The following is a 13832-nucleotide window of genomic DNA, read 5'->3' on the forward strand; positions in this document are numbered from 1 at the left end:
TAATTCTCCATCTGCAGTATGAAAAGAACAGGAAAAAAATTATTAGCAATACAGAATGAAACACAGTAAAAATAACCTAAATACTGCACTGGGCCCTGGCTCCAGTCAATTCTTTCCTGAGTCACTTCCCTCCTTGCCAAGTCAGGCTTCTGAATTCTGGAGAGATGACCTGGAATAAACTTCTATTTTCTGATGTGTGGCAAATTAGTGATTAAAATTAGAAAATAAATCAAGGACTTCTTTCCTTGAGTTTAAGTACAGTGTTATCCTTTTAAAAGTCTTTTTCTCATTTTGAAAACAGTATTTCAATGGTTTGAAACATTTAAAAATTATCTATAAATCCACTTTCCAGAGATAACAAAAGATCTTAGATGCATATTCTTAGTACTTTGTTGCATGTTACACTTAGTATGAACGTCAAAGCCTCTAGAGGAATTGTTTAGGTAACTAAGTTTGGGTCTCAGGTGAGCTAATTAGGATCCATTTATTCTGTGGCTGTTGATCAAACTTGTTAACATGTCCAGTTATCTCTGAGACGCCTGCCATTGATCACAATGGGAGGTATGGGCAAAAGAATGGATATGTCAGTACAAACACTGCCTTTTCCTGAGGGAAAAACCAAGTCCAGGAAATGAGCTAGAAACAACATCTTCATACCAACCAAACAGCAAACTTCTATATGGTGAAAAGAGACTACTTTTAATCTTAATTCTCCACCAACAAGCTTTGTGAACTATCAAATTATTTTGGCTTGCATATTTCTTTGCATTAATATTAATGCCCCTGTGTTGAGGCCAGCAGTGAGATTCACTTAGGTGAGATACCAGAGGGCAGTCTGCTTTGCAAAGCATGAATGCTATAAAACTGATGGCAAAATTCTGTAATGTTCATGATATTATAAAGAATGTTCTAGAACTTGAGCATGCATAAGGAACATCTAAAACAGAGTTCTGTGGTCTGTGTACACAGAAATTCCAATTTAATACCCCTCTGCCCCATGGGGACAACTTGTATTTCTTCTACCTCTTAAGTAACACTAATGCTATGGATCCTTAGATGCCACTGTGAGTAGAACTAGACTTAAGGAAAATGATAATAATAATTCACTTTCTCTAATAAAAAAAAAATACACACACAATCTTCACATCTTAGAACTCATTTGTTAAAATTCTTTTTGATATACACACACTTCAGCTTTATTGAGATACAATTCACATGCAATATATTTCAACCATTTAAAGTGTACAATTAAATGTTTTTTGTATTCTGACACCATCACCATCAGTTTTAGGACATTTTCATCACTCCCCACAAAAGAAATCCTGAACCCACCAGTAGTTCTTGAACATTTATTACGTACCCAGACCTAACTCTGGCTGAAAACATAAAGTTAATCCCCCTCTTACAAATTCATAGTCTAATCTGATTGGAGATTGTACCCTAAGGGGATGGGCCAGGAGAAAGAGGAGCCCAGCTAATAAGATATACAACCTGAGACACACGACAGGGCTTTAATCATGTCTGACACCACCCCTCCACGTCACCAAGTGAAGAATTTCAACTGACACAAGTTCCTTGGTTTTTGTAATGAAGAGATCCAGTGTCAGTTTAAACTTGGATTACCTTTTACATTATGGCACTAACAAGTGCACAGAAAATAGCAAGAAGGAAGGCAGCTCCTACTATCTGCCAAAAAGAGATGATGTGATGCAGCATGAAGGGTAACATCTACATAAAGTCACCCCGACCCATGAAATAGACTTTATCTATTATTCCCTTAACTGGTCCCTTCTCTAGTTTGAACCTGCTGTAGTATGTAAAATGAAATAAACTGAGAGCAGATTTTTAAACTTTTCAAGTATAAAACAAAGATTTAAGAAATGTCATCGTTCTGGCCTATTCAACCAAGAGCCCTTTTTCTGTAGCCCATAAAAAGAACAATCTTCAGTGAGAAAGATAGCTATCTAACTTCATGTTTATCAAATCACTATGAACATTATTTACATTACTAATTCACCTCATATGTTACAGCACTATTATCAATTAGTTTAGGCAAGTCTTACAAGAAAGTATGTAGACTTGGACTTGCATGGTAATGAACTGTGTACCTTAGTTAACAATTAGGGTAATAAGTCCCATATGTGAAAGAATTAATTCCTTTCATTTGTTTTAAAAATATTTCAGTGAAGCGGTGGGGGATGTATTTGAGTTAAGGAAGACTGGGATTTCTTCTATATGTTCCTGGTTCATCCTATTTGTACCCTTCAATATTTAATGATTGGGTGTATTTAAAGCATGTTCTCACTGATACGTGTAATCAAAAGTAGAGATTTAATCAAATGGAATCATAATCACTGAAGTTAAATTTACTTGCTTCCCGCTTGCTTTGATTCGAATTAACTACTCATCTAAATTACATCGAGGCCCTTCCTGATTCCAAGCATGTCCAGGTGCTACCTGCAGCGCTTGGGAATGGCTACGAGAAACCACAAGGACAAACGCCTGACCTTGCTTCAAAGCTGCTCTTAAATGACTTTTCTGTAAAATAAAATGACCAATTTCTACCAAGTCCTGCATTTCAGATACTTGGGAGAAGAGTAACTAAATTAGAAAGAAGAGATGAAAGGAAATGCCACTTATTTGAAAAAAAAAAAAACACATGTCTGACTCTGGCCACAGTCTAAAAGAGATCCTAAGAAATATTCCATTTACTTCTCTTTCCATAAACACTACATATATAGTTGTGGACTGAGCCTTTAGACTTCCTCATAGATAAAAACCGTTTAATGAAAATGCTCTGTTACATCAGTATGCCCTTCTACTGAGTTATGGACTCCAAATTTTAAAAATATTTTAAAAGTATATTTTTTTCAAATTTTAGAGCAACAATTCTATGGATTTCTGAAAACCTACAACCTTCACAGGCTGAGAAACCAGAGGAAAACGTGTTAGGAAATGAGGCAAATATCAACCTTGAAAAGAGCCATGACTATAAAGTAAATGATTCAGTGTTAGAATTATTCAGCAATCATGCAGCTAACCCTGACAAGCAATTACATGACAGATACACTGGCAGAGAAAGGAAAGGGATGTACAATCCATTATAATGCAGTGTAATAACTGTCATATCTGATTAAAAACTGTGTGCTCCTCCTTCAGATTCCAGATGTTCCAAAGATATACAGTAGCACCCCCGCCCAAACCCACCAGCAGTTTTGCTTTATATGGTTGTTACCCACCGTCAACTATGGTCCTAAAGTATTAAATGGAAAATTCCAGAAAAAAAAAAATTCAAATGTTTTAAATCATGTGCCATTAGGATTAGCATATCCACTCTGTATACATTAGCTGCCCAACAGCTATCTCAGTTCTCAGACCAACTATCATGGTATGCTCATCCAAGTAAACTTAGCAAGTAGCCTAATGCCATGTCACCAGCCTGTCATCCAACTCACTTTACCTCATCCTACAGGCACTGTATCATCTCATGTTATCACAAGAAGGTGAGCACAAAACAATAAGGTATTTTGAGAGAGAATGAGCACATTCAAAAGGAATGACCACATTCACATAACTTTTTGTGAATTTTGTGAATTTGGGAAGAAGTATATTATTACATTTTTTTCTATTTTATTAGCTATTGCTTATCTCTTATTGTGCCTAATTTATAAATTAAACTTTATCATAAATATGTATATGTAGGTTTCAGGCATCTACTAGGGGTCTTGGTATCTCCACAGATGAGAGGATATTACTATAAATACAGAAGTTCCCCAACTTATAATGGCTTACAACCAATAAACAATGGTGCAAAAACAATATGCATTCAGTAGAAACCATCCTTCAAATTTCAAATTTTGTTCTTTTCCTGTTCTACCTTTTAAAGGCAGGACAACAACCTGTTGTGATGCTGGGCAATGGCAGTCAGCCATAGGTCCCACTGGCTACACAACTATAAGGGTAGCAACTGATACTACACAGTGCACTATGTTACTTAGTTATGATGATCAGTAGGTTAAATGCATTTTTGACATGACATTTTTCAATTTACAATGGATTTACTGACATACACCAGCACCTTAAGTCAAGGAACATCTGCATTAAGAATGAGACTATTTACATATTAAAAAAAAGTCTGGAAATGTTTATTTATAATTTAAGAATGGAAAAAACATAAGTTTGACATACAATCCACAAGCCATAATTATAAGAAAGTCTTAATAAACAGTGCCTCATAAAATTCAAACTAATGTCTACATGGCCAGAAACATCACAAAATCAAAGCAAAACAAACTATGGGAAAGTTGTGAAATAAATTCTAAAGAATTGATTTCCTAAATATATAAAGAGTTTCTGCAAATCAATAAAAGTCACAGTAGAGAATAGATAATTTATTGAAAAAGAAATAAACACTACTTGAAGTTTATACTTTTCAAAACATCAAACACCAAAAAATGAAGGTAACAGCATAGCAAATCACACTGAACCCATAACCTTGCTTCATTATCATTTTCATGGCTTGTTTTATCTGTATCTTCACCTACTCTCAATCCAGCTTACTTTCAAACAGTATTAACCCACACATTACAACAAAATTTTTTAGACAAATGAAAAGTTAACTTACTCAAAAAAATGCAACTTTAAACTACACTGGAAATCCCAGTTTTTACCTTGGAGATTGGCAAAGATAAAAATATTTGATGATAAAATCTGTTGTCAAAGGAATATAGGAGCACTCAAACATTACCCATGACATGAAAAACTGCTATCATCTCTAAGAAAAGCATACTTGGCAGGAACTCATCAAAATTTAATCAACCACATAGGTCAGCAAAAACTGTGAAAATGGCATACTGAGATACTGGCCACTCTCCTCACATCTTGTGTGTCAATGCCATATTAATTGCACAACTAGAAGGAAAAATGGTAGGAGCTAACAAATGAAAGGAACCTTCCAACTGTAACTATTATAAAACAATGATAAAAAGCTGCCTTACTTTCTTATCAAAGTAATAAAAGCAACTTCCTAACACCACCTACCCATATTAGATAGCATAGCCAGAGTCGTATGCTTTTCCAGGGGCTTGCTAACACTCACCTACCCACACTAGACAGCAAACCCAGAGTCATATACTTTTGTGGCACACTTTGTATTCTATAGCTTTGATCTGAGGGTTCTCTGAGTAATGCCTTTCTTCCTCTTTAAATTCCATGAGGACAAGAATCATGTTTGATTTGTTTGACACTTTAGTCCAGTGTCTGGTTCACGGTAGATACTTACTATGCAGAATTCATTTTTTCATTCAACAAAAATCTGTTATAGGTCAGGTGGACACTTTGTTAGATTGTGCAGGTATGGTACTGAAAGAGGTACACTAGTTCTCTCTAGGGGCAGCTGAAAAAACAACCACACGCACACAGATACATTTATCATAAAAACCCAAAACTTAGATGTCCAGTTGGCCTACAAATAGGTATTACATTTTCCACACTAAAATTAAATTTTATAGTCATTCAAATCCCAGAGGCATTTTCATTTGTAATGATTTCTTCTGATTAAAATATCTTGAGTATTAATTTAATTTTAAGTAACAAATATACTTTTCAGTATAACTTAATATATATTATAAACTATGGGAAGGAATAAAACCTATAGCCTTGCTACCCAAACACAATCACTTTAAGAATTAAAGTATTTCTTTCCTGTGTTTTCCATGAACTTTCTTCCACGCCACAGTGAGCACAAAACATGTAATTTTCTCTGCTTTTCATAGCTGACATTTAATCTTCCTTCTTCATAATAGAGGTCAGTGGATATTACAAAATGATCTCCCTGGCAGCCGTGGCTCCAACTCATTCAATTCTTTCTGCCACTTTTAATACCAACAGGTTTACCAAAGTGGAGGTACCTTCAGCACCTCCCCATGCAATGATCTGTGTGGGTGTATTACTGGGGATTGAACCCAGGACTAAAGCACTCTAGAACTGTGCTACATCCTCAGCCCTTTTTATTTTCAGACAGGTCTCATAGCCTTGAACTTGAAATTCTCCAAAGTAGCTGGGATTACAGGTGTGTACCACACCCAGCCTCTGCAATGAATTTGTGCCTTCACATGTTAAACAGGAAAACAGATGGACTGGTTAGTAGCCTTATACTAGACAGTCATTCTCTTTTCTCACATTCTTTTCTCTTCCTATTAACAAGATTTCACACCTTTGAGAAAGATTTTCCTTCCATCTCTTCCTCCTGATCCTTCTTACTTGCTAAATATTACAGAACTTTCAGCTTCTTTGCCATAGGAAAAAAAAAAAAGATATGAAAATACTCATGTAATACATTTTGGGAAAGAATCAACAATTTAAGAAACCGGTTCTGAACTCCAGATGCTGCTGGCCACATCTGCCATCTGAAGGTGAAGACACCACCTGCTCTTCTGGGAAAATAATGGGTGGCAGGTGGCTCTGGTAGGTTAGCAAAAGCACATATTACCCTAATGTTTATCAAGCCAGCAATAAGAGTAGTTGAATACATTCCTTTAATAGTAGGTGGAGGCGTACAGTCACCAAAAGATTACGAATGAACAAAAAAGATATTTCTCCTATAAAGAGACAACAGATAGCTTGGGAGATAAAAAATAAAATACAATCCTAAATGGGTCACCAAAGTGATGTTTAAAACTGGCTGAGGAAGTATTCTGGCTCTGTAGGAATTAAAGCTCGACAGAACTCACTAAGCCTGGTTCCTTCCACATTTCTAGCAAAATAGCACACAACATTAATTCTCTCTACATAAAGACAAATGAAAACAGGCCTGCAGTGCCTCACAACCAGAATATATTTGACAAGATGAGGAGGAACAATGAAATTTTTAGGGAAAGTTACAGTACCAGTGTCCTCCTTAGAGAAGCATTTGCATACTAATGTTCTGGAACAGGCCATTTCATGGGGAGGGGGGAGCAAGAGAATATGCATGTTGGAGAGGCATCACCGTTTTTTTTTTTATGCTATGTACCAGCTTTCTTTAGGAAAAACAGATTCTTATATCTTGAATAGTAAAACAATGATACAATGAAGATGGTGATGATAATAATACCAAGTACTGTGATTTTACTTTTCTCTGAAATAAATGCCTCCCTAATGAAGTTCTACACACACAAAGCACCATGCAAGCTTCAAGGGATAATTTGACAATATCCTTTCTAAAATTCCAATCCTCTAGAAGCAACAATGCTAATCACTTTTGAATGATTGTGATTAATTCAAGGGAATTAATTCCTGAGGAGTTTTAAAGCATTTAATAGCACACAAGTACCAAAGACTAGCTCCAAATTATCAGTCGTTTGGAATCCCAGCCCAAGAATTTAATCTTTGATCTCCTAACAAAGTGATTCATCCCAAATATTTGCTTTTTCTGTAATTTTTATCTCATAACAAAGAGTTTGAGCCTAAAATTTTTATAAATTCTATGTTTATAAAATGGGATTATATTATAGATAAGAAGCTGAGGAAAGCAGCCTGTTCGCTTGTCAGTGTCCAACATACCCTGCCTACAAAAGCCTTTTAAAATCCTGACAAAAAAATGAAACTTAGAGGGGGGGAAAACGTTCTGCTGACTCATTCCTCATAGAGAAACATTTAGTATTTCCTGGGGCAGTGAGCTCAATTTCTACTTCTAATGCTGTAATTTCCACTCGTGAATTCTGGAAAGGACTGAGGCAGTGGAAGAGGAAGAGGTCAAAACCCTTTGGAAGACACGATGATTTTAAGGGTACTGTAATGAGATCTGCAGAAAAGTTATTGATCTGTGCCCTTTTGCTTTATTTCCAGTATATATTATAGTAATGCTATTTCCCTATGAAAGTTCAACATATTTGTCTAGGGACTTGCAGCAACTGGGTAAATAACAAACCAGAATTTTAGAGTATTCATTAGTAAGGAGTCAAAAGGTGTTCATGGAAATCCAGGCACCAGGCAAAGAAAAAAAAAAGTTCAATTCAGAACCATTTCCTGGTTTCTCTGGATCATGACAAGAGTGATCAAAAACATGGAAACAAAAAGGCACCAGTCATAAATAAACAGGTGTGTTCATACACACAGGGAGGAATTCAGCCTGCTTACTGGGGCTATTCCTCTAAACACCACCCTACATAACCTTGGCTACAGCAAACGAACCTGGAAAACAGATCACAAAGCCAGATCTGCTTTCCAAAACCCATGCTCATCAACAATTTGCTCTGAAACATTCTGTGACAGAAGAGTGTTAGACAACAGTTTTTTCTACCCATCAAGTACTTATGAATGAAGTTCACAAGGGAATTATTTTTTGAAGACTTCTGGGGTACAATTAAAATCAATTGTTATTTAGACACCCCCAAAAAAATAGAAAATAGAGTATAAATTTTTCCACAAAAGTAAAATGTCCAAGGAAGTCTATACTAAATGAGCTATTATTATTTCTCCCTAAATCTGTTTATCTTCTTTAAAAAAAAAAATTTAGGGGCTGGGGAGATAGCTCAGTTGGTAGAGTGCTTGCCTTGCAAGCACAAGGCCCTGGGTTCGATCCCCAGCACCCAAAACAAAAAAAATTTAAAATCGCTCTGTACGAAGAGCAGAATTTCCCTAACAGCATGTCGATAAGATGATGACCCCTCTACACAATGCCACTTCCCAGGGGCTCTCACCAAGAGCAAACAAAAAGACTTCTCAGGTGAGTGTCATGTCCACTCGCCTTTCCCCTCCATGCCAAATGCCTGCCTGGTATATGTGGGAGTTTGGGGGTAGAAGTAGGGGAAGAAGGGCTGGGGTTGTGGCTCAGCGGTAGAGCGCTTGTTAGCATGTGTGAGTCACTGGGTTCAATCCTCAGCACCACATTAAAAAAAATAAAATAAATGAAGGTATTATGTCCATCTGCAACTAAAAAAAATGTTTTTTAAGAATTAAAAAAAAAGCAGTAGTAGCAGAAGTCCCTTTATAGAGAATCATCAATTTCCAGGAAAGCCTCAATTTCAAACAATGGTGGATTATGCCCTAAAATCTGGTTTAGCAAACATGATCACATGGTATATGATAGTCACAGAGTTAGGATCACAATATAATCTCCATATTCTCTGTAGGAAACAAAAGTTATGAAATCCAAATTCTACTTGTTTTAAGTAAATATAGGAATTCCTGAGACTTGATTTGCCTATTGGCCAATATCACCACATGTTAAAAAAGAATTCCTGAGGCAGCAGAAGACCATAGACTTTAGAATCAAATGGATTTGTAATTTGACTCTACAATTAGCCTCCTGTGCTATAAACTTAGGCTAATTACTCAATCTCTGAGCCCCAGTTCTCTTAACTATGAATAAGTAATAACTAGTTTACAGCTACAGTGAGAATTAAATGAGATAATATATCTATAAATTACCTTGAAAACTGCTCAGTACCTACTACATGTTCAATACAACGTATGTTCTTTCATTCAATTTCTTTATTCGCTCGTTGTCTTTGAAGGTAAACCATCTTTGTTTTAGATGTCTGTACTTTCATTTAAAGTCCGTGAATAAGAACAATATGACTTAAAATTTCTCAACATTAAAAACTAGATAGCTAAAATATGTCTAGTCAAGCTATTTTCACCTGTGTTTGTATGAGATATAGTATCCCAAGTTGAAGAAAACAACATCAAGAAAAGTTACTTATGCTGTACCCTAGAAAATACACAATAAATAAGAGTCATCAAAAACACAAACTGCACCCACATCTACCTTGGCTGGTTCTCCACAGTGAGGTTCTCTGCCCTCTGATAGCCACTGTCCGCCACCTGGGTGGTGGACCTCTTCACGATTTGCTTTAACTCCTGCTCCAAGCGCTCCTTGATGGCCTTAACCGTCTCCGGTACCTTCTTCAGTTTGGCCAGCCCCTTGATGAGGATACCCATGAAAAGGGTGCTGTTTTCCTCTGGATCCAATTCCAAGTCCTCCTTGAGGTCCTGCAAGTTTATCTCCCTCACTGCAAAATAAACAATAATAATGATGATAATAGCTAATAATTTTACATTATATAATCTCAAAACAGAGGTCAAATAAATGGGATTACTCCTTTGATTACTTCCTTAAAGGTATCAAAGATTTTTGTTATTGTTGTTGTTTTGATTGGTTCGTTGGTTTTTGGTTTTTGTGGGGGTTTTGGTTTTTGGTTTTTGGGGTTTTATTTTTTGTGGTACTGGGAATTGAGCCCAGAGGCTTTTTTCTTTTTTTAAACTTATGGTGTTTGCTGTAGTTGTTTTTTATTTTGAGACAGGGTCTCACTTAGTTGCTGAGGCTGCTCTCAAATTTGCAAGCCTCCTATCTCAGCCTCCCAAGTCACTGGGATTACAGGTATGCATCACCATGCCCAGCTCAAAGATGTTTTTCAATCAAATGAATTTATATAATAACTATTCAAAAGTCTCAAAACGATATTTATATTATACTTATAGGAAGTTTTAATTATACTTATAGGAAGTTTTTCATAGTTAACTTCTGACATGCATCCATTGATATTTAACAGGCACCAGTTGTTTATAAAACGTCATATATGCTGCTGCAGGAGAATTCTAAAAAGACAGATCCCAGGCTCAAGTTCCTATTCATTGGTCAGGAGTGATAAGCAGCTGGAGTAAAAGATATTATAAATTAATGTAAGGGAGCAAGGTAAATAAGTTAAAACTGTAACAAATGAAAAAGACATCTGGAGAAACAAAGGCAAGACAATATGAACAAGTGAGGCAAGATTTTAAGGAAAAAGAGTAATGAAGATATATTAAATAAATACAAAAGAAAATCTCCTATTATTCTTTAAAGAGTTGTCTGGAATAACACTGTCTACTGAAGAGAGACACTGCTAATAATCCATAGTAATCTTTTGAGACATAATATTGTAGGTCAAAACCCTCTATGGATCTTGAGACTACAGCCTTCATCCAAAACAGCTGGTTTTGAAAATAAGAAATACCCTGAAACCTGTAGGTAGCTGAAGAGAAGGATTATTCAGAGATCTGTGACCTCTGTATCCACTGAAGGCTACAGGCCTTTCCGTCCAAATAATGCACATGCATGCACACACAGACACACATATACACATACACACACAAAAACTTCACATAAGAATGTTGGGGTTTCACAACTGTAAAAAGAACCACAGATTACAAAGCTCTGGCTTAAAAAGAATTCTTTCAATTTATAAATGGCAGAAATAGGAACAAAATCAAAGTGAGTTCAAGTCCAAAGATGAAGGCTAATCAGTAAAAGTTTTCCCCATGCTTCATGCCTCAAAATAAATGGAAGGTTTTCACAAAATGTTTATAGCCTTAAGGAATGGATGCACTCTTCTTAGTAGATTTAATCTCAACTGGACTACAACTACTCTAAATTGTTCAGCACCAATGGAATCTTACTAAAATCTACCGAGGAAGATTGAAAATATCCCAGTACGTGGAGTAAAGGCCAGTATACATAGTCTTTAAAACCTCTACTTTAGATGAAATCCTCTGCTCTCTGTCCTGACCTTTTTGGGGAGCTCCGAAGTCATAACATATTCTTATGGAGGATTCTAGAAAGATGGAACAATAGGAAGCACCAGGAATCTCTCTCCTCATCTAGACAATTGTACTGACAGAATTTATCTGATGTAACTACTGTCATGTGTCACAAATGAATTTTCAGTCAACAATAGATCACGTATATGAGACTGGTTTCCATAATACATTGCCTAATGACATCATGGCCATCTTAGGTTGTGTGAGGACACTCTATGATTTTTACACAAAGACAAAATCACATAATGATGCATTTCTCAGTATCCCCATCATTAAGGACTAATGGAACTCTGGAGTCTACTGAAGGTTTGTTGTAACTTCTAGGTGAATGCTTCAATGGATGATAAAACTGTAGTTAATTTCAGTCAATTTCAGCTCTCAGTACAGTTGTAGCTATCTATTCACCTCCACCTCAGGCCCCTGGCAGGCAGCTGTGTATATGTTCATGGGGCAACTTATACATAGGTGGCAGGACACAGGAGGGCACAAAAAGGATCTTATCCTACAAATATTTAGGAATCTGTGCTGTGATTGCAGATTTCTTCCTCTGTTCACAGAGGTGCAGACAAAGGTGAGTTGACATTATTGTCACCCTTCTCCAATTTTTCAAGCCCCTCCTCCCTTTTGCTGAAGTGACTTCCAGGGAGTTGCAAGGGCCAGAACCTTCCTTCCACCCTTCATTTGTCTCACTCTCCTCTTTTGGGTTCAACGCATTAAAGACTAAAATGTTCAAAAACGACTTCATGTACAAAGTGACTGGGCATGACCAAGAGAAGGTACAAGCATAGAAAAGACCTGGGAAAACATTACATTTACACCCAGGGACATACTTAGGACAGAGACAACCCGTAACAACAATAACAACAAAGACAGCAAACCCTAGAAAAGGAGGAGAATCTGATTTCCTGAGTCACCAAATTATTAGGTATTAATTCCCAGTTTTAAACAACAACAAAATGGCAAGACATATGAAGAAAGAGGAAAATACAACCCACTCAAAGGAAAAAACAAATTTATAGAAACTGTCATTAAAAAAGACTTACGTGAGATCTACTCAACAAGGACTATAAAATATCTTAAAGATGCTCAAGAAAACAATGGATGAACAAAATGGCAATATCAACAAAGAGATAGAAAACCTAAAAAGAAACCAAATTAAATTCTGGAGCTGAAAAGTACAATAACTGGAAGGAAAAATTCACTAAAGGATTCAAAGGCAGATAAGAGCAGGCAGAGGAAAGACTCTATAAACTTTAATAAAGGACAATGGATATTATGAATTTTGAGGAACAAAATGAAAACAATTGAAGAAATGTAAAGACTTGCCTTTTGTCTTTTCATTTCTAAATACACATTTTCTATATAAGTTAAGAGGCTAATGCATTTAAAATAAGAATCAGTTTATGATTTTGGGCACATAACATAAAGATGTAATTTTATGATATCAACAATCAAAAGCAGTGCACACACAGCAGGTAAAGGAGCTAAGGTTTTGTACAACTTTTTATACGTAAATGAAGTCTGACATAAATTCAAGTTAGTGTTATAACCTCAGAATGTTTAATCCCAATGGTAAACTCAAAGAAAATAGCTACAGAATGAACAAAAAGAAAAATGAAAAAGAATCTAAATATTTCACTACAAAAAATATCAACTAAACACAAAAGAAGAGAATAACGCATGATATTAGGGGTAAAAAGAAACCATAAGACATATAGAAAACAAATATCAAAATGACAGAAATCTTTCCTTATCTAAGGTAATTACTTGAAATGCATATGGATGAAACTCTTCAACCAAAAGGCAAAGATTGGCAGAATGGATTTTAAAAACTCATGATCCCACTCATGACTACAAAGGCACAAATACATCCAAAGGCACAAAGAAACTAAACTTAACAGAAAAAGATATAACATGGAAATATAACAAAAAGAGACCAAGAGTGGTAGTAAAAATATAAAACAAAATGGACTTGAAATTTTAAAAAGATTACAGGAGGCAAAAAAGAGGTTATATAGTAATAAAAGATTCTATATAGAAATAAAATATAACAATTATAAACATTCATATGCCCAGTGACAGACTATTAAATGAAGACTACACATGAAGCAGAAACAAAGGAAGAAAGAGACAGTTATACAATAATGGAGAGTTCAATACTCCATTCTCAATGGATAGAAAACCAGATATAAGAAGGAAATAGAGGACTTAAACAACATCATAACCCAACAAATTACTAAAAACTGAAAGTAGCAGCAGACTAATAAGGT

General features: G+C 35.8%; 1 protein-coding gene across 1 annotated transcript in view; it reads right to left on the reverse strand.

The window, feature by feature from the left end:
- Nucleotides 1-13832, reverse strand: part of EXOC4 (exocyst complex component 4) — a 795814-nt gene that overhangs the window by 662216 nt on the left and 119766 nt on the right. The window contains exon 6 of the mRNA XM_079150158.1: nucleotides 9752-9995. Coding sequence (XP_079006284.1) covers nucleotides 9752-9995 — 244 coding nt within the window. The remainder of the gene's footprint in view (nucleotides 1-9751; nucleotides 9996-13832) is intronic.

This window comes from Sciurus vulgaris (genome assembly GCF_902686455.1).
Source record: "Sciurus vulgaris genome assembly, chromosome: 8".
Lineage (NCBI taxonomy): Eukaryota > Metazoa > Chordata > Mammalia > Rodentia > Sciuridae > Sciurus > Sciurus vulgaris.